Source organism: Chaetura pelagica, unplaced genomic scaffold, assembly GCF_000747805.2.
Source record: "Chaetura pelagica isolate M959 unplaced genomic scaffold, ChaPel_1.0 scaffold29, whole genome shotgun sequence".
NCBI classification, from domain to species: Eukaryota; Metazoa; Chordata; class Aves; order Apodiformes; family Apodidae; genus Chaetura; species Chaetura pelagica.
Genome location: NW_009970720.1, coordinates 460,541 through 488,358, shown reverse-complemented (window position 1 = coordinate 488,358; position 27,818 = coordinate 460,541). Strand labels below are relative to the sequence as shown.

The following is a 27,818-nucleotide window of genomic DNA, read 5'->3' as shown; positions in this document are numbered from 1 at the left end:
TCTTTCCCTTTAACTGCCTCAGTCTTGACTTTTCTGTGTGGTTTCTATTTTTCTAGACTTCTGATAAGTCTCATTATTCTCTTCTCGACTTAAGTCAATTGGAATCAATACAGAACAGTGCTATTTTAATGCCAAAAGGTCAAAACTCTCATCAGTTCAGGCAGACAATGAAAAGGTCTGTAATTTTTTATGGCCAAAGAAAACAATTTAGACATAACAAAGCCTTTCTTTCCAAATGCATGTATGTACACATTGCCACATACTTGTATTTGCATTGCTAGAAATCCTGCTTACCTTCGTGAGACTCTCCATTTCTTTTTTCTTGCATTGCAGCCTCAAAGTTAAGCTGAAGGATTTTGTTCAGAGTGTTTATCCATTCTTCCATTTCAAGTTCACTGTCTGCAGCTAAAAGGTAACTACTCTTGTCCTGCATCTTGAGCTCAAATGCAAAACGTCTGACTTTATTGTTCTGTAAGAAAATAAAAGGTCTTTACAGTACCTTTACATGCTGTTGAATCACAACCAAAGGAAGCTGAAAATATTTCAGATCTTCTAACAAAAATATATAGCTTGGTATTTTGAACAACTGTAAATTACAATTAATACTACTTCCTTTCTGATGTTTGACCTTTTGAAGCTATTTGTACCACAGCAACATGTGGAAGTGTGAAAGAACACAGCCCATTGTCAAAGTTTTAGCCAACAAACAAGTGACAGATGCTCTCTGTTATTGTACCACTACTCTCCCAGGGGAAGATAAGGGGGATCAGTTTTCAATTTCCCCTCATCATTCTGGTTGTAGTAATTTTATAACAGAAAAATCTAATTTCCAAATATCAAGCCTTCGTGTACTCAGATAATCTAAAAGTAAAGCTTAGATCTAGTGACTAAAAAACCCATTAAACTATTAACATTTGAGTGAGAATCACTTGCACATTAGAATTCTATACCAGAAATTAAATCATAACCAACCTCAACCCTGAATGCTCTGATATTGCTATACATTTAAATACACACGAAGTTGGGAATCAGTTCCTCCTATGTTCCTCAACCACTACTGTCATGCCTTTTGCACAATTTAAATCAAGGCTTCAAATGCTACTTAGCTTGATTCATGTTTCTGGGAATGAAAAGACTTAAATGAAAATTGTACATATTATCAATTTGTTTTTTTAAAAATTACAACTCATTAGATAAAACAATAAGACAGACTTAATGGCTGAGGGATTTTTTTGGTTAAGTTAAATTAAATGCTGAATTACATTTTAGTTTCACTATACCTCAGATTTTTTAATTAACAGACTAACTACTGGTTGGCAAAGCAGTCAGCTTTTTACCAAAGGTAAATTTCTGTTAGGAGGATACAAACAAATCCATGGACTCCAGAGGCAAGGTAGTCTTAACAACTAAAATCAGTACTTAAGTAGTTGAAAAATCTTAAGAACAGTAATCTTTAACTTTTACTTAACTATGTAGAGACCACTTTTTGCTAATTTTAGGTTCAGATGCTAATACAATAAAAAAAAAACAACAGTAAAACAATGAATAAAAATAACAACAGCCAGACACTATACAGTACATAGTATTAAAAAAATCACACATGTGGAATGGGGCCATTAAGTATAAAATTTTATAGTTAAAAATCTCATTTACTTGCTCCTCATCAACAATTCAAGTGAAGAAAACAGCTATTTTCAAACACTTTTTGTATTCTAACCATTTAATAACTTCTTGGCTTTGAAGAAGTGAACATTAACTGATCTTGGTTTTGCACTTGATGTTGATCCATAACTAGTCTCAAATTTCTACATGCAGTTTTTAACATCCAGGTGACAAGATGAACACTGATGGTACTGCTGAATACAACATAGTGTTCAAGACAATAGACCACTATAAATTTCAAGGATCCAAAGTACAGTTTAACTTAAATACTACTGTATCAGCCCAAAACCTTACTTCCAGTAGAACAAAGGAACAGTGATAAAAATGAAAAGCTTCTGATAGGAGTCTGAGGAAATTTCAGGTTACTTGAATTGAACGGATGGAACAGACAGCATGAAAAGATAATTTTAAAAAGGGGATTTTCAGGATTAAAAACCACAAAAACATAGAATCACAGAATGGCTAGAGGTTGGAAGAGGCCTCTGGAGGCCATTTAGTCCAAGCCCTTGATCAAGCAGGGCCAACTAGATCCAGTTGGCCCAGTACCATATCCAGGTAAGTCTTCTAATAACTCCATGGATGGAGACTTCACAACCTCTCTGGGCAACCTGCACCAGTGCTGGGTCCCCCTCACAGTGCTTCCTGATGTTCAGATGGAAACTCCTGTGTTTCACTTTGTATCCATTGTCCTTGGTCCTGTCACTGGGCACCACTGAGTAGAGCTTGTATCCATCCTTTTTGCATCCTCTCTTTAGCAAGATCCTCCTGAGCCATCTCTTCCCCAGGCTTAACAATCCCAGCTCTCTCATCCTGTCCTCACAGAGGAGATGCTCCCTCCTCTCTCCTTTAATCATCTTCGTAGCTCTCTGCTGGACTCTCTCCAGTATGTCTATGTCTCTCTTTTACTAGGGAGCCCAGAACAGGACACAGGACTCCAGCTCTGGCCTCACCACTGCTATTCAGCTGTTCAGAGGAGAAGGATCATCTTCCCCTACCTGCTAGGAACACCAGGTCCTCTTCTGCCAACTGCCTCCCAGCTGGGTAACCTGTTCAACACGTATTGGTGTCTGGGGTTGCTCTCCCTAGCTGCAGGAATTAGCAATTTGCAATTTCTGAAAACCGTAATGTTTTCTGATGCTGCAAACCAATACTGTACTGCCCACTGAAGTCTGTCTTGGATCCACAGGCTGAGAACCAGAAACAAGCCATTGCTTGAGTGGACAACAAAAGAGGCAAGAAACAGCCCAGAAGGAGAATTTATATTATCAGAGAGAGAGGTGCCAAAGCAGAGGAAGCTAAGGAGCAGAAGATAAATTTTGAAGTGGAAGACGAAGACTACAACTGTGTTTAAGAACCACTTCATTTGTTGGTTTGTTCTAAAAACACAAACGGGTTTCAGTGGATTTGGCCCGAATTGTACCCCTAAGGCAAAACAATCTATGGCAATCTCTAAATATAACTTGCAATATGAGTAAATTTATTACAGTTATAAGATATTTTTTTTCCATCTATTAAAAGTGTATCCAAAAAAATGATGACATTATTTGGAAAAAAATAATCCTCTGTAAAGCTGTTGTATCTCTCTGCATAAATCTTCAAACTTCATACTAAATAAAGTATTTAAGAATTACATTTTTATTAAAACTTTGACTATTCCTAGCCAAGCTAACAAAACCCTTAAGCCCAAGAGGTTTTTTTCCAGGTATGCTGTGCCTAACAAAACAGTTACATGCTGTACTGTAAATACATAAGAGAATCACAAGGAAAAAAAAATAAATTCTTTTCTTTGGCACTTGCTACTGACAAACATTTTGCCAAAGCCCTTAACTTTTTTAAAATAAAGAAGAACACATGAAAGTAACATTGTAAAGGTCAAATGAAAGCATCTGGAAGGGTGACTGAATTCAATACAATTCCCACAACAAAAATCCCACACAAGAAGCTATGCAAAACATTTTGCAGCTCACATAAGCACAAAACCTAACTGAAATAAACTTTAATTTAATGCTGTCACTGCTTTGCCATGATTTAAGGTTGATGTTTTTTGTGTGTTTGCCTTAAAATTTTGTTGGATATTTCTGATAAATACTTGGTAGCAACTAGTAATTTATGCCCTTTTCAGAAAGATTTTTAAAATTGTCTCCTACCCTTTAAAATATCTTTCACTGTTTTTGCAAGACGCAGTGTGTCTAATTGTTCCTCTGCATAATAGGTAATTATCTACATCTGACAAAATTTACTTTAAAAAAAACAAACAGAATTGCTATCAAATACAGAACTAACTGAAGAGCAGGCAGAATAATTATAATTACCTGAACGACTCCCATGCATGAATCTAGAAATATAGATCCTTTTGGTTCTTTTGATATTTTTTCATCTTTGTAGAAATTGAGATTATAGGATCCATCACCAAGTTGGATTAAATGGAAAAATCTCCTCTTAAATGACTAGTGAAAAGGAAGACATAAAAATGATTACAACTCTAGCATTAATTAGCTTCATATTACAAAACATGTAGGTGCTATTTACACAGTAGGTTATAGAAAAAAAGCTTTAAATTCCACATAAACTAACCTGAATCCTCAGAAAATAAAACAGAAATAATTAATTAAAAAAATAACTAAATTAAAAACTAACTTCAAAACCTGCAGAAGATTGTATTGTATTCTTTGAAAGCATTTTTGACCCATTGAAAGCTATCTAAAAGTGACTCTACAATATTACACATTATAGATATTTACTATGTTAACCATAAAAGAACCTTTGTTTTGTTATCTAAATAAAGAGGCAATACAAATGAAAACTTGTATTATATAGTCCCCTTCCTACTATTGACAGACTGGGGTCTAGTTAAAAAAAATTATTTAATGTGCTGGACTTATGTCACATACAGAATTTTTAATGCATTTTTTTTCTGATTTAAGCATAATAAAAGGAAAGTAAGGTTTCACAGCTATAGATTACATACGAGCTTCCCTCCTTCATCTCACACTACTTTTTTCATAGAAGTAAAACACACACTCATTGACTTCTCAAAGGCACAGTGATATTTTAATATTGGTGTTCAGTTTTTACCATGTGCAAGACATTATTAAACTTACTCTCATTGTCACACTGATCGCACTATTCATGTTGCCTTTGTAGAGCCATCCTTGTTTTGTTATTCCACCCTTCTGAGACCCAAGAGATGCTGCATCCTGGAAATGGATGAGAAAAAAAAAAGTTCAGTTTTGCATCACAGTCTGAAATTGTGACTTTTATTAAAAATTTCAGAAGTCATTTTTAAAAGATTGAATAGCTATGCTCAAAATGTAATTATAATCATGTACTCTGACAGGTAACTTGGCCACTTATAACAGGCTTTCTCTACAGCCAGCAGGATGATCCAACTTTTAGATAGCTAAGTATTAATCAAGGTAAATCCCACTAAAATAGAGGAAATAGGGAAAATCTCAAAACATTCACTTTGTAAGCTTTTTCGTATCTTCTCATCTTACAGGGCAAGTGTTTTTCCCAATTTCTATTACCAAAACAATGTAAACTCATGCACATCCAAAACTTCAATCCAGACTTCTCAAATCATTTTGCTTTGTATGTATTACTTCAAACACATTACTTATTTAAGAATGTACAGAAAATTAAGCCTTGAACTCTTGAATTGCATCTGCCCTCTTACAGATCAGAATCTAAGCTTTCTAAAGAAAACAAGACCAAACTTGGCAGTAATGGCAAGTTCACAAACAGCAGATCCAATACATGTATCACACATCACACCCACTGCCTGTATCTCTTCCATATGCCAGTTCATGGAACTTACTAACTACATCAAGACCCACAGGATGTTAACAACTACCAAAAAACCAATACTCTACTATAAAAACTAATCAAAATGACAGATTTCTAATTGCCACAGGATAAATATTAAATCACCAGTTCAATTAATCTTTTAGAGCAGTATCAAGTAGACTTTCCACTTCCCCATTCTGACACAACTAAAACATTAATAAAACCAGACATGTAAGAAGAGTTTCAACCATCTAGAGGAGAAATAATCCAGATAATTTATTATCCAAACATTCAAAATTAGCCGAGTACTCAGTTGAAAACAAAGCTCAAAACTTCCCCAAGTGCCTCGACCACTTTTTCTAATTCTTTTTGTTAGCTATTAAGAGAACATACAACAAAAAGTGATTGCGCATGGGGGACAGCATCATTAGTTCAACAACAAAACATTGAAACAAAATGTTGGAATAGCATGAATTAAGTTCATTGAACTAAATCAAGAAACTTCCTGCAAAAAAGTCACTAATTCATTTATTTACAGCTTATTAGTCTGTCTAGCTTACATATTCCTATGCATATGCACATGTGAACTTCAAAGAACTGCAAACTGAGGGCAAAGGATGCGTCATTCTGTTCCTTCAAAAATTCTAATCAGCTTGATGCTATGGAAGTTAGGTCAGGTAAGGAGGATATGTTTACCAGCTATCAGACCACCTAAGGCCCCAGAAGCACAGACCAGAAATACTCAGTAAATTTCCATTTGCCCAAATGAGCCTCACCATCCCAGCAGTACAGTCTACTTGTCTCATATTTTCAATTCATTACTCCTCACTCCTGTTCTAATACCCAAGTAACCATTTTCCTCGTATACAATCAGGATACAGAGGCAAAAACCTCAACCACTAGGTTTCCAACTATGCTTCTGCACCTCCACTGGTGGGAGTTATCTCCAAGGAAAGAATGGTTTAAAACCACCCTTACAAGTCTAAAATTATTAGCAGATTATAAGTTATCATCAAAACTTGGCAAAGAACCAGCAACTCTTTTCTATATTTTCACAAACTGTACACAGGACCACCTGGCATGAAAACAATTCCTTCTTTACTTCTGTTAACAAAAAATAAGATTTAGCTCTATTATGACTTTTTCCAGTCCGAAGTCTGAGGTGCACTGCTCCCCAGCTACATTGAACTATGCTTCCTAACAATAAAACTGACTGTCATTTGCGCCTCTCCAATCATACCGTTTCTTTCTGTCAGGCAGAATTCCTGCCTACAGAGCCAAAACCCTACTGAATCTTTCCAGCCAGCCACCTGTTAATACAAAGGAACCCAGAAGCCAGTTGTTAACACATGACTTTTACACTGAAAACATACTTCCTGTTTCCAGCTGCTAAATTAATTTCCTCAGTTTTATTATTATTGCTGCACACTGTGGTTCACCTTTTTTCTAATGCTCTTTCCCACCAACTCTGCTCCAAAAATTTACTTCAACAGCAACTGTTTCAACAAAAACAATTCCTTATCTTGATCCCATACCCCAGGCTGATTTTAAAATTCCATTTACAAACATCAATGGGATGGCCTGATAGGCCAAACTAGTTTTGGAAAGGTAATTCTCTCCTTTTCAATGTGCAAGATTAAACTAATCTTTATCTGATTTTCCTCTGATTTTTAATATCTTACAGCTTTTTCTTTTCTATCATTCTCTTAATAAATCAACTTCCTTTAAAAAATAAACAACACAAACAAAAGCAAAACCAAAAGAAATCCAAACAACTTTTAATCTAACATTTGCATATATGATTTTTGGCATACAAAGATGTTAATGCTTGAAAGGAAAACCTCTTGCATTAATTCTTCTCTTGCGGAAAGTGTTTATCGTTCCCCCACCTTATTCCCGTTAAGCTCCCTTCTCTTCCTAGCCTGCTTTTTCTTGTGTTTATATTTTAAGTTCCTCAAAGGGTAAAAGACCACTTCTCCAGTGATTCTACCTCTGAAACAGATACAACATTTATCCCTGCTTTAACAGGAAACTGGGCAGAAGGAAACAGGAAGTCCTCCCTACTTAAACTTCCTAACAAAAAACATACCACCTGACAATAGTCAAGCTATAGTTTTTCAGTGTTTAACTAACTCCAACCACAAATATTTTTCCTAGTAACAAACACATTCAATTATATTTCAATTCTATCCATGTTTAACTCACTGTTCTCTAAAACAATCCTACTGTCAGAAATACTATCACTATAAATAATGCCAAGTCTTTTAATTGCAGTATAACAGAAAACAAAATTATTCCTATCTCATAGGAAGATTTGGATACAGATGCATGAAATTATTTGTTCAAATATCACAGTGCAGATTAATAGCAGATTAATAGCAGCACTGGAGAAACAGCATCCTGAGACTATCTCATCAGGAATCAACCTATTTAGATGCACTCCCTTGACTATTTTTTCACATTTAATCCTGGAAAACTTCTAAGGAATGACTTTTATTTCGTATGCAGCAGTTCTGAATACAACAGATTTAGAAGCCAAGTAACTGTCAAAAGTTAAAAGAAAACCCAGAAATAATTTTATTTCAATTATCTTCTCTGATGCAAGAGCTCAAGTGCTTGTATGAAAAGAAACTGGCATTCAAATACTGTCTTGAAACTGGGTGTGGTAAAAATGGAAATCACACAAATAACAGAAGCAGTTACTGAAAAAAGTCTTAGACATTTGAATCATACTTGAAAACTGTGTGAGGCTATAGAGATCTCTGTTGTCTCTAAGCCAATGACAAAAAATAAAATGCCTTACTTCTAGTTCAATATTTTAGTTTTTGTTTCAATGACAGATCTCCAGGTCTTATCCTATACTCAAATTTGTGACAAACTAATTTTAACTCACACTGTATAGCTACACTTCCATGCATGCTTAAGTGTGCACACTGTCATGTTGGAAAAGACTCACCTATGATTCTACTCAATTTTGTGATCAAACTGCATGAAATATTTCGCCCTATATGCCTGTATACACAGAAACAGTATAAAACAAGACAGATTTTATGAAAGCTGAAGTACTATACATCATCAAGTACTATAACTTCAATTTCACCATCTGTCAATAGTTGTTCTACTCACATGGCAGATCACAGGAGAACAAAGCTATTTAAAAGGAGATAGATAAAATAACTGCATTTTTTTTCCAGTCAGGCTGTTCAAGCCAATCTCTGTTTTCATTTACTGACATCAACATTTAACCCAACTTGTAACCTCTTCTTAGTCAACATTCTTTACTGAAAGGAATAGAAATTAAGGAATTACTATTATCTCACCTCATCTTTATCTGCTTCTTCATCCACTTCATATAAATGAACTGGAAGCTTCTCTGATTTTGGCCCTTTGCTAGGAAAGAAAAAGTTTCTAAAATACTAGAAAATTTGTGATTAGTTACATATTTTCTAGCTGCAAAAAGATGTTATTTTCCAAACTGAAGAGAAAAAAGTAACGCAGTAAAAACATGTATTTTTCATGAACTATATTTTTTAGCCAGCAATTTTCCTAATTTACACATCTGCCCAGTCTTTCTTTGTTCTGCCTGTCACCACCCTTACACGTAACTGAAGAAAAGCAAATGCTTTCTCATTCACTGCACTCCTGGTATCTTAGGAGCAAGAATTCATAACTGCAACAATTGGTTCTTTTTTAGGACAATGTGTTTATTTAAAGGTTAAAAAACCTGTGAGTATATCTAAACTTTTCAAAGGGAATGAAAACAGATGCAGGGGAGTAGGTAGGGAAGGCATAGTTCTTCCAGAGTTATGGAATTCAGAGTACTCAGCCATCCTCAGGTATTTAAGTTAAGGATCTAATCTCTATACACTCCCTGCAAAATTTTGAAAAAGTTGGAAAATATTTCTCTAGCAGGTGATTTTGAAACCTGTAGTAGATACAGATTAGGCTTTTGCTTTCAATCATCCAGTGAAATTATCCTGTGAAAATCTGCACTAGTTCTGACACTCACTCCTAAAGAGAGTTCCAAAAGCTGCCTTTGAAGCTAGAAAAAACAGGATATCACCATTTTAGTTTCACCTAAACACTAGTTATACTTACTTACATTGTCAACTAGACAACTTCTTTTTTTGATCTGCCTGTCAATCAAGCAGTTTTTTTACGGTATCATTCCAGAAAAAGCCTGAACAAAATTTTACACCTTCGAGTTCATAAATAAATAACATCCAACAAATATTTATAATCTCTACTGACTATTAAACACTGATATATTTTCAGTTACATATTACATGTATTAATATGTTTCTGAAAGAAATACATTTACATTAAATACAGTTGAAGTTCTTCCACAAATTCAAAATCTTTATTATGCCAGTAGTTGACATACTTACCTTGGAAGCTGTCGAAACTCTCCTGAGTAATCTTCATATCTATAGTTAACAACATGCCAGTCAGAATTGTAGGTTTTGATGCACTGTTTTAATGAAAACCAAATATCAGTATTAAAATGGAAGAGTATTAACAGCATTCCCTAGACACACACACAAAAAAACCCACTCTTAAGACATGGCTGTTTATAAACTACTGTGGTTACCTGTTGAACTCTGAAAATTCTGCACGTCCCCTCTTTTGTAATTAAGTCTAATACAATACAGCTCTTTGCAACAAGTGATATGTATCAACAGGACGTGCATTTCATAAAATGAGAAAATGATTAATACACTCAGCATCTGGATTAATCACCTTTAGTTTTAGAAAAGTTAAAGCAGCATTTCGCTGCAACCTAAAACATGACCAAGTCTTTAGAAAATGCAGCATCAAAATACACATAAGCTACTGAAAGAGTATTCAATTTCACACAGACTGATACAGAGAAACCAAATCCGGCCCTTTCTTAAATTTATATTTCTAGTGCAATTAAATTAATATTTAATCTTCATGCTTACAACTGTTGAAAAGCAACTATATCATTAAGCTCTGTTCTAGATGACAGGAAATACCATTTTACTCCACCCATATTGCTACAACACAGAATGTACTGATTTGTCTTGGCTTCGAGCAAAGTAACATAAAACTGGTAACATCGACTGCCAGAAACCATACAGTACAAAATTTTATATGTTACACAAATAGACTTGCATGTACACAAACATAGCATCTAATAATTAAAAAATACTTTATATTTCAAAAGGCAAAGTTACTCTTTGCCAAGCAATTGTTTCTTTAGAAACTCATTAAACTTCATTAATTGCCTGTAACACTCCTTTCTCCAGTCTACCTTCTTCAAATTTATCTCAGAGCTGTTTACATTAGGTGTTAAGGGTATGTATAACTGTAGATAAATCACTTCAAGGTAGATTCAGCTATTTGAAGCTCCTTCAGTTTTCTTGGAATCACAATAGACATTTGCTTGTTTCAGATGTTAAAATATCAGTTTAAAGTATATCAGTAGAAAACCAGAAGATATAAAAGAAGACTAAAATTTTAAACCTTTCATTCCTAAAAGGCTTCAACAAGATACTAAATGAAACACAACTTCACAGTCAGAAACAAAGGAATGTCAACACCAGCAAGTAGTTCTGAGAAACTTTAGGTTTGAGGATGTTTCTTTGTCACCGTTTGACTCAGGTCCGACAACAACGCTCTCGATTCTTCTACATATAGCGTACAAATTGAGCAGTCATAATAAATTCTGAATACCTCTGTTCCAGCAAACTGTAAAAATTATTATGAAGGACTGGTGTGAAACACTTCATCAGGAAAAACAAATCACAATGACTTATTCCAGATTTACTATTGCTCTGATATTATGTGTGGAAGTCACCCATGTTCATCTGGGAAAGCTAAAACCATGAAGAAGTTGGGGGAAAAGCATCTGCAAAAGCCAATTACACAAACAAAATACTTTTAAGCTATCCTGTAATCCTTCTTTTCCAGCCACAAATGGAAAAAAAATACTAGGTTATTCTGGAAGATTTTCAGAAATCACTGACAAGTAAATTGCAATATGTATAAAATTGTTTTTTAAAGGGCTTTTTTCCCTGTTTTCTAAATGGTAAATGAAGGAGAATAAAAACAATCAGGTATAATATTGTCATTACACATGGCCACATGCAATTCCAATATTACCTCAGTTACAAACAAGCTTTGAGCTTCCTTCTCTGCATTTTCAGGAACTGTTGAATGAACGTATCGACTCTGCCGCTTCAGTAACGCTGTCTGATAAGCAACAAAAACAATTAATGAAACTTGCAATTAAAAGAAAGATGATACTTCACGGCAACACTCAATTATATCACTGTAACTAAGACAAAAGCTCAACAGAAAACATTCTGTGAACGCATTGTTTCAGAACAGCAAATTAATGAGAATATTATTTCACTCAACGATTAGCAACATGTTCCTTCTTTCAGAGCAAGGGCAAGATTGGAATCCATGAGAAACAGTTGCCACAGAAAAGTGTTTTCCTCTATTTTGTTAACATGGGCAAGAAAATACTAGTAAAAATAACTCCACCCTGACAAAAGAACTTCAGTATTTTGAAGACAGGCATTAAGGCGGCCTTATTACTACATATAACAATTGTCACTCTTGAAAATATAATAAACCCACATCAACTAAAATTCTTAAGTCAGCCTTATGGTACTTTAAATCTGTAACTGTAAAAGATGAACATTTTACAAAATATTCTGGTCCACAAATGAAAACAGCTACACAGCAACAGAAATTATTTTGCACCATGTGGAAAGGAATCTTACAGCTTAGGTCATCAGAGATGCATAAGCAGAGTCTTCTTGTTTGCTCTTTTGTTGGCTGTAGAATACGAGTCAGTAAAATTTTCCCCCAGAACCACTTTGTCCTCCACATCCCTTTAGGATGCTTGAAATTACGGTTACTAACAGTTAATTATTCAAAATACTGGGGAAGGAATTTGAAAAAAGCCTCAATAGTGTACAAATGGTTTATATATAATATTTTAAGAGAGATATATATATAAAAGCAATTAAGGTTATTAGTAATGTCTCATACCTTACCTAGTAAAGTAAGGACTGTGCAAAATGCAGAAAAAATGTGGAGAAAACTACTGGGTAACAACTGGATAGTCACATATCCAGGCCATCCTTACTTGAAAAGATGTTACACAGAAGCAAATGTTCAAAAAGCAGTGACAGAAACAGTTTTAAAAGAAGTTATGGAAAAGATGGCATGCTGTCTGACAAATCATACCCTTAAAGCTACTGTGTAAGAGAGAATTATCAGTTGTATGGGAATTGTCAGAATCTGTATTATAAAATAATTTCCAAACTAAATTGAAGCCTTGATTTAGAATAGTTGGACAATTTACTCAACACTCCAACTATAGTACTGTAATAGACTCAATGAAAAACACAGAAGAGACTGTAAGGTCAAAAAGTCCCAGTGAAATTTCGTCAAACATTTCAAAATAAGTTATTTTTACCAGCTTACTTTGTGCTGTCTAAAGTGGGGACATTATTTAAAACATTTCTCTTGCTTGTTACTTCTACTCAAGATGTGCTTTCCTGTAGGAAGATCTGGTTTTAGTTTTATTTCTGCAAAGTTAGCATATTATCTATTTTCAGAGATACTTAACTGGCATTAACTAAAAGCCAAGAGCTTTAAGTTAAAGTGTGGTAAATCCACATGGCTCAAGCCCAAAAGTAGCAAAGGTGAAACAAGGTCTAAACTAAGCACCAGAATATCTTCAAAATAAGAGTGGGGTAACTCTGTAGTGGCATAGTTAACTTGGGTAGGAATGTATCCACATTGTGTTTGCTGCAAGTAAACTTACAGAAAACAGAATCATTCAGGTTGGAAAAGACCTGTAAGATCATCCAGTCCAACCTTTAACCAACTTATCCTGTATTGGGATAAGAATGGAGGTAGTACTCCAAAGTTCTGGAAGAAAAGCTTTAGATACAAGGTGTCTTATTGCAAAGGAATCACTGCTATTGTTTTGAGTTACGTTTTCTTTTAATAATTTACCTACTATGCAGTAACATATACCAGTTTTGCAGTCATTGAGTACATTATTTTAATGTGATCCACTCGTACTCTGTTTTGAACTAATTCTATTTAGTTATGAAGCCATTTCACCATTGATTAAATTACTGAAATTCAGGTGACTTTGAATACAAGTTATGAAGATGCACATATTATATGGGGACCATAATGAAATAAAAACAACATCAAATAAGCCACTGTAAATAAAAAGACACAAAGGGTGCTGAAAGTTCAGCCAGCCCAATGACTGAGAATGAAAGGAAACTCAGTCATGTTAACAGTAAAAAGGATCTCCAGACACAACATGAATGACTCTATATTTTTGGTGAGAACAAGTTAGGGAATAACGTGGTTAATTGTGAATTCAGTATGAAAAGCAAATTAAACAATCTTGAAATGATAAACTATAAAATTACCCAAGATGTGTAAAGAAAAAGTTGCTGATAAAGACCTCTTCTGGAAATCAGAGAAAAACAAAGCTTGCTATTATTTGAGTATGATGGCACCACGGAAAATGTAGAAAACCCAAATAAAAAATTACAAGCCTACTCATTTGGATTTGAAGATCAGCACAAAGTAGGACACAAATCATGCTTTTCTGAAAAGTAAATGAGCTGCTACCGAACATGTATAAAAAGAGAGAGAGAAAATAGGATTCATAACCTCAACTAACCAAGTTTAGAATGATGGCAAATGCATTTAAGTGGAAATATGGAAAAGGTTCAAGTAACTCTATCAGTTTGTTGATGAATAATCCTTCAACCTTTTGAGTTTTCCCAGAGCAGAGCATCTTCTGTCCCATCCTTGCTCAAATGAGATATATCTTTGATAGGGGTTTGAGCCTAGAGCTACTTCTCGCTGGGTGTTCTGGGAGCATTCATAACTGAACAGAAAAAAGTTATTTGATGTTGGGTATTTTTTCCTTTTTCCTTCCTAGGTGACTACTTTCAGCAGGAGAAAGAAAGAAAAGCAGGCTATATGTGGTCCAAAGAAGCCAACTACTCTGCAAGTTTTCTTTTCTGATATGGACTAACAATTCATTTTCCTTTAATATTTAGCTTCTCTGAGGTTGTAAGACTTAGAAAATGAATGTGGGGCTAACAGAATGAGACAGTAAAACATCTGCTACAAAAATCTTGCTTTTGAATTTCTGTAAGTATTGTTACAGTTGTACAAAAAAACCACACTACTTTAATTACATTTCAGTTATCGAACTGTATTACCTGAAAAAAGTTATCCAAATGATGCACAAACATTTGTCTCCAATTTTTCCACAGAAATTTCAGCTTTAGCACAATTTCAAAAGTTTTATCAATCTGCCTCTTTCAAACTACGTAACTACTTTTCTTACCTATCGAAAATTGTGGATGTGATATCTAGTGCTGAAAAGTAAGTATTTTCAGTGCTGTTTTAAGTGCTAATTTTAAGGTCATACTGGTAAGAAAATAACTTTACTCTTAATGTCTTTATAAACTACCAGGGCTTGGCTTCCTTTTCAGACCAGTGTTTTTTAGATTGTAATCAGTTTAACCTAAGCACAAGGAAAAACTTTGTAAAAATAAAAACTAAATGCTGTAAGAGGAAACAGGTTTTTAGACAATGGTAGGAGTTTCCACCTATAAGCTGTTTTTAAGTGTGTATACAGGTAGTTCCAAATACTCTAGCTCACTATTTTAAATTAATGTGGGGGATGAGGGCAGTACCAAACATCTGAGCCGAGGCTTACCCAGGAGCTGCCCACATATTGTCTGACAGCAACAAGTTAGGGATAGGAATTAAAAGTAAATATGTGAAGCAGAATGGCCAATACAGAAAATATGCCATCATTTAAATTATTCAAATTATATTGGCAACCATACCAAATCTAGTGGTTTGAAAACTGTAAATATGATTATGGAAAACTGCTCAGGGTTACAAGGCTTAACTTGCAAAAAATAAAAAGCACATTATGATTTCTGTTCTCTGACTTGGTACCATTTTCTTAATACAGTGAATGACACATACAAATGCATTGTGTTGCTGAAAATAAGCTAGATAGATCGAAGTAGCATTGGATTGTCATGTGTACAATAGAATACTTGGAGTAAGCTTGTGCCAACAAATCCTAGAGGGAAATAACAGTTTGATCACACAATAATAAAGTTTGATAAATCAAATATAAAATGAGACTCTGCCAAAGATGATGTAGGGGAAACCCAGAGAATATATTCAGATAGTACACTGCTGCGAGATAAAGAAGCAGGAAATCTGACTATATTCCAAACCTGTGACTACATGAAGGAAATCCTCTGATGTAGCACATACTGTAATGACGACCTTGATGAAAATCTGACGATAGAATCCAAGCAAAGGATGACAAAAGGCATTCCAGTTTGTGAACCAAATTCAGTTATTCCCTTTAAAGGATCAGACTGAGAACTACAGACTAACTTCAGTCATATAGGCCTGAGGTTAAGAATTGCAGAAGAGGCCACTTGAAACAGTAGTTTAACACTTCAGACATCCTCAGACTGCTGAAAAACAAAAGGTCTGAGGACATTCTTGATTTGTTTTCTCTTTCTCCATCGATAATTCAGAGCTGTTCACCAGAATGACCCCAGGCAATTGAACCAGCCAATTAGGTAAGAGTAAGCTTAGCAGAAGTATCCTTGATTCTTCTTTATCTTCTTTATATGAAAGGGCCACACTGTAAAGGGCATCCAGCTGATAAAGCCCAGGTACACTTTTCAAAGTCTCAAAGCCAATACCTGGTGTAGGGCATTATTGTGAGTGGTCGAGCATTTCCACATTACCATCATCAGTTAATGTTCATAAGCAGTACAATTTCCCTTTGTAAGAAGTCTTACTTGCAGTCCCTCAAAACTTTCATGTGTTTCACGTGATGCCCAAAGTACTCTCTAAATACCTGCAGCTTGCTAGAATTTTTAGCTCAGAGAAGGAAGGTTATGAGTAGAGTTATTCATGTAAGAGACACTGATAAGCACATAGACTATATTAAAAACAGAGTCCAGGTGCACTCAGGTGAAGACTTTGATAGGCTAGAGAGAATTAATGAAAAAATCAACATGTGTAATTTATGGGATTTTTATATACCCTTCTGTAGTAGAAATACATCAACTCATCACCAACTTTCCCCATTATAAATGTAAACAGCTTCAACTATGTGGCTGAATAAACTGCTCAGCTTTTCAGGCACGTTTTTGCAGGACAAAAAGCAGATGCTTTTTTTTAACAAATATCATATGATTTCCTACGTCAGAAAGGGGTTGAAAAAACCTAAAAATGACTGATGACCTACTTCAAAAGGCAGTAAAATTGCAGAGCTGCAAACTTTATAATCTGAACAGATGAGGAAACTGCGCTATTTCTTCTTCTGTAACTTGACAGAACAAATCGAGCAGTGTAAAGGGACTCATGGCAAGTATTTTAAATTTTTTTGGTAGATAAAGAGAGTTAAACAAGGAAACAGGAAGTTATCATCTCATGACTACTACTGCTAAAAAATCCATAATTAAAAAAAGGGAGGATTAAATTACCTGAAAGTCATCATAAGGGAACAGCAGCATCTCACGTAAACCATCATTCAAAATCTGCGTTTTCCTCTGGACGATGACATTTTCATAGTCTATGGGTTCTATAAGTTTTGGTTTTGCCTAGGGAAAAAAAGAAAAAAGGAAAATAAATTCAGGTATGTTGAGGAAAATATACAATTGTTGACTCATTTTAAGAAGTTGCTCTTTAAAAAGTTGGCAGTCTGAGATTTCATCTACATCAAAAAATTAAAATATTAAAAATGCAGCCTATGTCACACTACACTGTATGGATAAGTGCAGCTGATAATTACAGAGGCAAGTATGCTATTTTCCTCAGATGGGAAAACCAGAACTTTTTCACAAAACACACTAAGTCATAGCTTATCAGAATAATACTGTACGTATTGTCACTGAAAAAAAAATAAATTACTAGTCTTTTACATTGGTGGTTACCTTTGCTTGATACTGCAAAATTTCCACAGGCCATCTGCTTCCTCTCAATTGCATGAGTAACTTTCACCAGTTCATGCACTGACTCAACATAAAAACCCTATACCGAAGTCAAGGCATTACAGCTGGCTGTGCACAATCAGACAGAGAAAAACCTTCACCCTGCCAAGCATTGCACTGAGTGGTCAGATGGCAAAGCAGGTTTCGAAGAGCTCTCAGTGAGGCAGCACTACCTCAGAGTGTGCAAACTAATGCAAAACTGGAGTAAAAATCCATTAAAATCCAAATTGCACTTTCTGTGATTAAAATTGTGTATCACAGTACAAAACTAAATTACCACACAAAATTAACTTTTTTTTTTTCTTTTTTACCAGTGGCAATTACAAGAGATTTTTTCTAATTGATAACTTAAGATCAGCAGTACTAGTTTCAAAGAACAGTAGCAAGGCCAGCTTATGTCATCATAGCTGATCAGACAAGAGGAGATTTTATTTTTTTTTTACATTTGCATAACTTACGTTAATAACCTCTCAGTTCTACTGCACAGAATAAATATATTTAGGTCTATTAGAGCTCACAGGGTTAGAGTGAATGGGGCTACACGTGGTTGGTGACTGGTCACCTGTGGTTGTTCCTCTAGGGCTACTCCCGTTCAATATATTTGAATATCAATCAGCTGGATGCAGGAGTTCAATGCACCATTAGCAAGTTTGCTGCTGATACCAAACCAGGAGGGGCTGCTGACTCTCTTGAGGGATAGGAGGCCTTACAGAGAGATCTAGATAGATTGGAACATTGGGCTATGATTATAGGGATGAAATTTTAAAAGTTAAAATGCTGGATTCTGCACCTAGGACAGAGTAATGCCAGACACCAGTATAAATTGGGAGAGGAGTGGCTGGAGAGCAGCCCTGCAAAAAGGGATCAGGAGGTGTTGGTTGGCAGCAGGCTCCACATGAGACAGCAGTGCCCTGGCAGCCAAGAGGGCAAACCACATCCTGGGGTGCTTCAAACACAGCACGACCAACCGGTCAAAAAAGGCAATTATCCTGCTGTATTAAGTCTTGGTGCAGTCTAACCTGGAGTAGTGTGTGCAGCTCTGGGTCCCACAATTTAAGAAGGATGTGCAGGTCCTTGAATGTGCCCAGAGGAGGGCAACAAAGTTGGTGGAAGGGCTTGAGGGACTGTCCTGTGAAGAGAGCCTGAGGACTCTGGGTTTGTCTACTTTGCAGAGAGGCTGAGGGGAAACCTCATTGCTCTCTACACCTTCCTGAAGAAGAGAACTGGAAAGGGAGGTCCTGAGCTCTTCTCCCTAGGACCCAGTGGTAGGATAGATGGGGATGGTTCAAAGCTGTGCAAGGGGAGATTTAGACTTGGTATTAGGAAGCACTTCTTTACAGAGAGGGTGGGGTGGTCACACAATGGAACAGGCTTCCTAGAGAATGCCACAATTCATGTCACACATGATTCATGTCAATGCCACAACCCTGTCAGTGTTTGAGAGGCATCTGGACAATGCCCTTAACAACATGCTTTAACTTTGTCATCCCAGAATTGGTCAGACAGTTGGACTAGATGATCACTATAGGTCACTTCCAACTGAAACAGTTCTATTCTACTTAAGTTCACAGATGACACGAAGCTGGGGGGCAGTGTCGATCTGCCGGAGGGTAGAAAGAAGCTGCAGGGGGTCCTGGACAGGCTGGATCGATGGGCAGAGGCCAACAGCATGAAATTCAACAAGACCAAGTGCAGGATCCTGTACTTTGGCCACAATAACCCCAGGCAGCGCTACAGGCTGGGGGGAGAGTGGGCTGGAGAGGAGCCCAGCAGAGAGGGACCTGGGAGTACTGGTTGACAATCAGATGAACATGAGCCAGCACTGTGCCTAGGTGGCCCAGAAGGCCAATGGATCCTGGCTTGCATTAGGAATAGTGTGGCCAGGAGGAGTAGGGATGTGATTCTCCCCCTGTTCACAGCACTGGTGAGGCCTCACTTTGAGTACTGTGTCCAGGTCTGGGCCCCTCACTTCAAGGATATTGAGGTGCTGGGGCAGGTCCAGAGGAGAGCAACAAGGCTGGTGAAGGGACTAGAGGGAAAGTCTTATAGGGACAGGCTGAGGGAGCTGGGGTTGTTTAGCCTGGAGAAGGCTCAGGGGGGACCTTATCACTCTCTTCAACTACCTGAAGGGAAGTTGTAGTCAGGTGGGACTGGGCTCTTTTTCCAGGCAACTAGCAACAAGACAAGAGGGCATGGCCTGAAGCTGCTCCAGGGGAGGTTTAGGTGTATATCAGGAAGCACATTCTTACAGAGAGGGTGATTAGACATTGGAATGGACTGCCCAGGGAAGTGGTGGAGGCACCATCCCTGGATGTGTTCAAGGAAAGGCTGGATGTGGCACTTAGTGCCATGGTCTAGCTGATGTGCTGGTGTTAGGTCATAGGCTGGACTTGATGATCTTGGAGGTCTTTTCCAGCCTTGCTGATTCTGTAATATTCTGTTCTAATCATTAGTATATCAATAATATTCCTGAGAAACCATTCAGGTCTTTTCTTCATCTCAAACTGAACCAAACAAACTGTCTTTCAAGGACTTAGGAAGGCTTTTGCCAGAGGTTACTGAAGTTATTAAGCCTAGTTCATAGACTACTCAAAAGTTACTTGGGACTCCCTCATTTATACCATATGGTAATTCCACTGTTAAGAAAAATGCAAGAACACAACAAAGCATAACAGCTGAAATGGGCAAAAAAGCAAAATATGGAAAACAAACCTACCCAAAAATTATGAATAAAATATAGCTTTGTGAACAAAAATAGCTACCATTTACAATCACACTGGAAGGATTTGTTTTAAGTTCATAAGCAATCTAACATGCTCAGCACTGTGTATTCTAAGCTTGCCATCTTTCTCCTCAGAGGAGATAGAGAACAGCTGTTCAGTTTGCTGTATAGTGTACCACATTATCAGAGCTTTGCACTTGAGCCACAGCTGCTGCTACATCTCTCATAAACATAACTAATCACAAAGCCAAGAACTAAAACGAGTGTTCACAAGAAAAGACTTAAGCTTACATTCATGTGCTCATCTGTAGGTGAAGTGGTTGGACCATTTTGACCTAGCTCAGAAAAGTATAAGAAAAGCACATAAAAATAGCATAAGAAAAAGCTACATTTTTCCTAATGGACTAATTACACAAAATATTCTGATTGCAAGAGAACTTTCTGTTAAGTCTCCCTTTGAATATTTAGACTGCTGGAATGAATTTCAAACTACTGAAATGGTGTGCTCCAAGCTTCCTTAGTACTCAGAAGGTCAGATGGCATGTTCACAGAACGGCTCGGGTTGGAAGGCTGGGCTAAAGATCAAGTTCCAAGGCTCCCCCATTGGCAGGGATACCTCCCACTAGACCAGGTTGCTCCAAGCCCCATCCAACCTGGCCTTGAACACTTGCATGGAGGGGACATCCGCAGATTCTCTGAACAACCTGTTCCAGTGTCTCACCACTCTCACAGTAAAATATTTCATCTTAATACCTAAAACAAAGCTACTCTCTTTCAGTTTAAAACCTTTGCCCCTCATCTGATCACTACACTCCCTTTCCACCTTTCCTATAGGCCCCCTTTAATATGAGGTCTCCCTGGAGCCTTCTCTTCTGCAGGCTGAACAACCCCCACTCTCTCAGCCTGTCTTCAAAGGAGAGGTGCTCTAGCCCTCTGATCATCTTCATGGCCCTTCTTTACTTGTCCCAGCACCTTTTACATCCAACAATTTGACACACTTCCTATATGTAGGATATACAAAACTACCCCTTCACAACATTTCAGGTTGAACAATCCTACTGTGCCAGATTGTCATAACAAGTTCTGATTCCAAAGAAATTCCAGTAACTTCACCTACTCCTCCAAATCTTAAACAAGGCAGTAGCTGGCCAGTATAAAGTTGCTTCCTAACACATATGGGACAGGGATAACACAGAGTATGAAGAGTCCCTCAAACTTTACTGCTCTTTGAATAAAGTACACCACTTACCATACAGAAAGCAAAACATCCTTTCCTCACCTTTCTCCTACTTTGAAGGTAAGTAGCAAGTTTCTATCTACCTACCCAGGGTAAGGAAGATGATCACCTGTCAGTCACTCTTGGGCATTACACTCTGTAAAAACAAGGCTTACAGATGACTTCAGTACTATGGCCAAGTTAGTCCATTCGGTCAGTTGGCCTTAATCATGTGACTATTCCTTCTGAAGAGCTTGTCATGAGAAATTATATGCAATGTGCTGTAGAGACAGGTTGATTTGAGTGCAGTGCAGGATGATACGATATAGGAAGAAAAAACCCAAACATTCTGAATTAAACTGGGTCAAAGAAGTAAGTAGGAGAGATGCTATCGTGGCATGATCTGAGCCTCCTCACACTAGTAACAGCAACTGAACAGTCAGATTTTGATACAGATTAGAGTGATCTGGCTTTAGAGAGTTCCCCCCAACCAGGCTGCTTTCAGACAGACTGGCCCTGCAAAATGCAGATCAGATGGCTGTGTGACAACTTGTGCCAATAGATGGGAGCTGATGGGACCCTTTCAGAAGCAGGAGAGATTCAGATTACTAAACAGAATATGAAACTCTGCCATTAAGAGCTATTGCAAAAAGCATTTTTTAATTGTTACTTAGCTTCAGTGCAGCTCAAAATTTTCAAGTGTCCTAAAAAAATTAATTCAGGCCACATATTCTAATATACTGAAAATGAAGTTTGGGAAGCCTTTTGAAGGAAAGAAGAAACATAAAAATGTTTAATACAGTCAGAAGGTACACATATCAGGACATTTACTGTCTGAACTAGCAAGCAGATAGATCACAGTACAAATCCACTAACTGGTAGCAAGGGAAAGCTGTCATGTCAATGGGTAATGGATTTTTGTTTGGTCCTGCACATGAGCAGCTTTTTCATCCTTTTCTCTCTGGTGCTGAAGAGCTACATCCATTCTCCTGTTAATTCTCTTGTGAAGGCCACAGGAGAAGACTGGAAGACAGTTAGATCTGGCTGCTCTCATCCGCAAAAATAGAGGAAAATAATTACTTTGAAAACCAGCATAACTAAATTATTTCATGAATGCACACGGACACACAAAAATCACTTCTTTAGTACAGCTAATTAAAAACCCAAAGATCCATATACTACAGCTTCAGAAAGTATCCAATTTATTGCAAATGCGTGTCTCTTCCCTATAGTCACAAAACAGGTACACCACAACCGTAAAGCTGATATGAATCTAAAAAGAAAATGAACTTTGCTCACATTTTGCTGACATGCTGTAAATAGAAGATTAGAAAGAATCCTCTCTCATTAGAAGCTTTAAAAGAAGCTAAAACTCTCTGGAGCTCTCTCTCCTCTTAAGTCAATGGGACACAGAAGTAGTTAGTGGTACCAGAAAACCGCATCATCTTCCTATTTAATCAGCAGAGTACCTGATTTGCGGAAATTTAATTTCTGTAAAAATTAATGAAGATTTTGCTTTCCCAAGTTTCTCCAAAGTGTTGCTCACTTCTTTCTTAGTCATTTGTCAGATTCAAAAGGAAGAGGATGTTTTATCAGTTTGAACCAGATATGAAAAAAGAAAACAATAAACAGCACACAGAGATTGGCATTTAGCCAAACCTACAACATCACAAGGAAGCAGATTCTCTCACAAGCTCTGTAGAAAAAAAAAGATTTTTCCGGTCTATTATTTCATATAATACAAAAGAAAAGATGCTGGGTAGGTATAGTATTGTTGAATATCAGTTACAGACCAGCTGATATGGATTTAACTCAGCCCAGTCAAAAATGCAAAATCAGTTTACAGGCACTAAAAGTCAGTCTTTAAACCAGGCTTAACTTTCCTAGTCATCTGCAACAAGCAACATTTTTATTTCCATAATCTAAGATATAGCTAAGAACATAGGGCATCATGGGGTCCACCACTCGAGTTACCCAATGTTGTCTGTTATCTGTAGCATACTTTAAGGAAAAGAAACTCATCAGAAATAAGCAATCTCATAAAAGGAATACTAAACTAGGAGTCCAAAGATTTCCTATATTATGTATTACAGAAAAAATAATACAGTACATTTTTTTCTTGTATGCTTAAATTGAGACAAATGTAATCTTCACCTTGTGAAGATTGTAGCACCTCATGCTACAAAACATCATTTACCTTATAAAAACATATTTAGCACATACACCTGCAAATCAACAAGTCCCCATGAAGTGTAGAATGGAGCTACAAGCACTAGCAGGCAACAATGCCTATGAATTTATGAATATAGTATTACGTTTTTTCAACATCGGCCTGAAGCAAGTCACGTTGGAAAAATAATAAGACTAATATTGTACATGGGTAACAGCTCCCTGTATCTTATTGTCCCACAATCACAATCAACTCTAAATAAAATGCCCAGGCCGTGTTATTTTTTAATCAATTTAAAAATCCATTTTAAAAATTACATGTATCATAGAGCTTGTTCTTAAATATTCCATTACTCATTATCGCCTTTCTTACATATGGTTAACTTTGCTTTGCAAACTTTGGGGCAGTGGGAGGGAACAAGCTGCTATAGGTTTGTGTAAAAAACTACCACTATGAATATACTTAAGCAACAATCCACCTGCATTGAAAAATTCAAAACTTGTAAGTCTCTAGGACTTGAAGGAAAGAAATGCACTAAGTTACTTGTTTCATGTTTACATAAAGAGAACAGAAGTGCTTGCTGAGGCTAGAGAGACAGAGTGAGCCATACAAAGAGCAGGCTTTTTTGAACACTGTTGCTTAAAAAAGACACAAAAATCCTATAAAAAACCCACAGCAACAACAAAAAAAACCAAAACCAAACAAAACAAAAAAAACCACAAAGAACTAACTTTCCACGGTTTTGGTTTTTTTTCCTTCCAGTTTAACCTGAAAGCCTGAAAATTCTTGTTCTGTTCACCAAGTCTGCAGGGGGCTGTTATAGAAGAGTGGGGGGGGTCCAAAATGAAATTAATGCAGTCTAAATTAGAAAACATTGTGCTTTTATTTACAAGAAGCATTTAGTCAATGGTCTATTTAAACACAGTAACACTTTCAGAGTGCAAAAATTTTGAAAAGACCTTCTGTATTGCTGGTATTTACATCAGATTGTTAATATGATGTGGTTCCAGTTGTTTCATTTCTAGCCTCCTCTGTCATTTGCTTTACCTTCAAATGCAAAGTAAGCACACTGTGTCCTTTCAAGTTCTCTTTATCAGCACAGAAACTGCCAACACTAGAATCAGACTTGAGCAATGCTCTGCTGTACAGAAGAGCTCAGGTGTCCTACATTTGATGGTGCTCCTGTGTTTCCAAGCAGAAAGATGGCCTCCAGAAGTTCCAGCTTCTCAGAAACATTATCTGATTTGATAAGCAGTTACTACTTATGACTATCATCACGCAACTGGACAGCATGTGTCCTAATTTGGTAACTTGTACAACACCTAGTACAACAGCAGTTCATCCCAAGTAAGGTTCTGAGGCAACATCTGGAAAATCAGAATGCTTTTTCCATTGGCTTGTCTTGCTTGTTAACCTCAAAAGCAAAGTTATAACATGATCTAATACAAATTACAGGAAAACAAGTGAGCACATCGGCACTGAAAACAGCAGATGATTCCTTTTGTGAACCTACCCACCTAGCCAGGAAAAGTTAATTCATATGCAGTGTTCCATCAAATAAAGTTGTTTCAATATCACACAGGATGCCTACAGTTATAAACACTCAGTTCCCTCAACTCTATAGCAGACTCTTGGGGAAACACAATTAAAAGAACTGATTAGTATCACAGAAAACTTGTTGCTTCTCTTAAGTCCTGACAGCTTATTCTCTGTCATCTTTGCAAAAAATACTCAAAAACCCCTCAAGTGCTAGGTAAATCACATAGCAATTGCCCTTATAAAAGGAATACATCCACACCTGAAATAATGTTTTAGGCAGTAGTCAACGAGAAGTATTATTAAAAACAGAAGCCTCCTGATTCAAATGCTTTTGAGGATTGCTATCTAATACAATTCTAAGGTTTCTAAGCCAGAAAACAAGCTGTTCTGCCTTTTACATTTTGTTACACAAACAAGCAACATTATCTGTCTTACTTATTACCTTACTGCACCCAATACCAGTGAAAAAATACCTATGTTTAACTGTGGCAGTAAAAATCTACTGCAAAATCACAACCCAATGACATAGAAATGGACCCCAAAGCCAGTGTTAAATGAAACATAACGCCCTACCTTTGCTTTCTGCCTAGCAGTACACTTAGTGCAAAGCGTCTTTACACCATTTCATCTAGTTTTCCTCAATAAACTACACAAAAGCAGAAGCAAAATCTATAAGCCATATATAAGCTTGTCTATATATGTAACAGATTAAGACCAAAATAGCAACTGAAATGACAGCAAAGACATTCTTTACATGACCTCTGTGGAACCTAAATGCTCTTCCCTTGAAATACTGATCTTTGTTTTGAACATACCCATTTAATCTGAAAATGAAATAAGGGAGGGCAAACACTTCACATATATTAATCCATGAACAAAAAATTTAGCAGTACCTGGAAAATTATAAGGATGGACTTGACACATGGTTATAAGTAAACATAGTAATATTTTACACATTTTTTTAAAGAATGTAGTCTTGCTGATCAACTGCAGTACTCCAAGTATCTGCAGAAACACTAATATCCTCTCTGAGTATTCATGGGGGAATAAAAACAGTTCTAAATAAAGTTAAACATTCCAAAGGCAGGAAAGCACGCACAAGATTAGCTCATATTGTACTGATGAAAATCTGGACCAGAAATCAGAACACACCCATACAAAAAACCCCACGTTTTACAAACAACTGCTCTGAAGAGAATGAAATGAAGAAAACTGTACAGAAAACCTGTCTAGCACACATGTAAGCTTTCAGTTACATCCAGTAACAAAGCACATAAAGTTACAGATGCGTATTACTAAGTAGAGATTGCCAAAATCTTTTCGTTCAATTCCTAAGTGTATAGCATGGAGCACAAATAAGGCTCCCTTAATTAACTGAAACCACAGTCAAAAAGGACATGGTCATCCTTTAATTCAGAAATTAAGTATGAGATATTACTAAGTAAAACTGGAATTTCAGAAGCAACTATCACAGTATTTCTTTCTACTGATATGTAAGTTACTAGTTTAACAACCCATCCCTGTTGCTTGAAAAGGTTTATTGTCTTATCTGGAGAGACTTGGTGGATTCGTTACAGTTTGCTTATTACATTCTCCTGCTCTACTATTAAAATTCCAACACAACTAAGTGTGAAGCGATACAAAAAAAAAAAAAAAGGTTCTTATTTGATTACCTCCCCCACATAAAGAAACACTCCCTTCTCCCTCACTGGAAGCTGCTTTAAAACTTAAAATTCCTGAATGGTGTGCATTGAAAGCATTGAAAAATAGATCCTTTAACAGAAGTACACCTGAATTATTTAGACAGTTCTTAGAACATGAAGTAATATTTTACTATTCCACACAGTCTTTAGAGTGTTTAAATCCATTTTAATTGAAAGATACACTGGGAAGTAAAAAAAAACAGGTGCTAGAATGGATTTTAAAGTGTAAATAGCTTTCATGCCAGGTTCAAAGAGCTGTACAATTACACCAGATAGCACAGACACTGAAAAGCAGCTAGCAAGAAAACCAAATTCCAAAGTCATACTCCAACAGAACCAAAGATTTAGCAAACCAGAATAGCAAAAATTAATTAAAAGGGCAGACAACACACAAAGAATGAAACCCAAGTCTTGAACACACCTTCCGCACAAGTAAAAATGCAGGAACATCTCACTTAGCATCAGATTAAGCAGTTTTTCACTGGCAAACAACTGAAATTATTAAAGGGAAGAGATAGCTTGTTTAAACAGTTCTTACCAGCACTACTACAGGACTCTCCGCTTCTGCTTCACAAGGACCTGCATCCTTGCACTTCTGTGGAGACTCTTTAATATACTCTTTTTTAGGATTTCTGTTTGTTCTTGCCTGCATTCTTTGATTGAAAATACAAACTGCAGCAAAACCGTATGCTTTTTGGCATTGAAATAATGGTCATGCCCGTGATCCAATGAAAACAATAGCTTTTTCCCCAGCACAAGCAGCAGAAAGTAGAAACTAACTTCTCAGCTGCAGTTTGCTAAATCTGTCATGGTGGGAATGCATGACAGACAAAGGCCAGCCCCTCAGCATGTTCTTCTCCTCCGGAAAGAAAAAAAAAAAAAAAAGAAAATAGAAAAAAGGTGGATCCATTTTAATGCCTTAAGGTTATGAGTCAAACACAAAAAGAATGTGCATTTC

At 36.6% G+C, this 27,818-nt stretch overlaps 1 protein-coding gene across 1 annotated transcript in view; it reads right to left on the bottom strand.

Moving 5' to 3' along the window:
• The window catches only part of DOCK9 (dedicator of cytokinesis 9), a 101,824-nt gene extending 74,312 nt beyond the window's left edge, over positions 1 to 27,512 (bottom strand). Inside the window, exons 1-8 of the mRNA XM_010006332.1 lie at positions 27,399 to 27,512; positions 17,004 to 17,120; positions 11,575 to 11,664; positions 9,837 to 9,919; positions 8,769 to 8,838; positions 4,764 to 4,859; positions 3,975 to 4,109; positions 295 to 469 (exon numbers count right to left, since the gene is read on the bottom strand). Of these exons, the coding sequence (XP_010004634.1) occupies positions 295 to 469; positions 3,975 to 4,109; positions 4,764 to 4,859; positions 8,769 to 8,838; positions 9,837 to 9,919; positions 11,575 to 11,664; positions 17,004 to 17,120; positions 27,399 to 27,512 (880 nt within the window). The remainder of the gene's footprint in view (positions 1 to 294; positions 470 to 3,974; positions 4,110 to 4,763; positions 4,860 to 8,768; positions 8,839 to 9,836; positions 9,920 to 11,574; positions 11,665 to 17,003; positions 17,121 to 27,398) is intronic.
• Between the last annotated feature and the right edge of the window lie 306 nt (positions 27,513 to 27,818).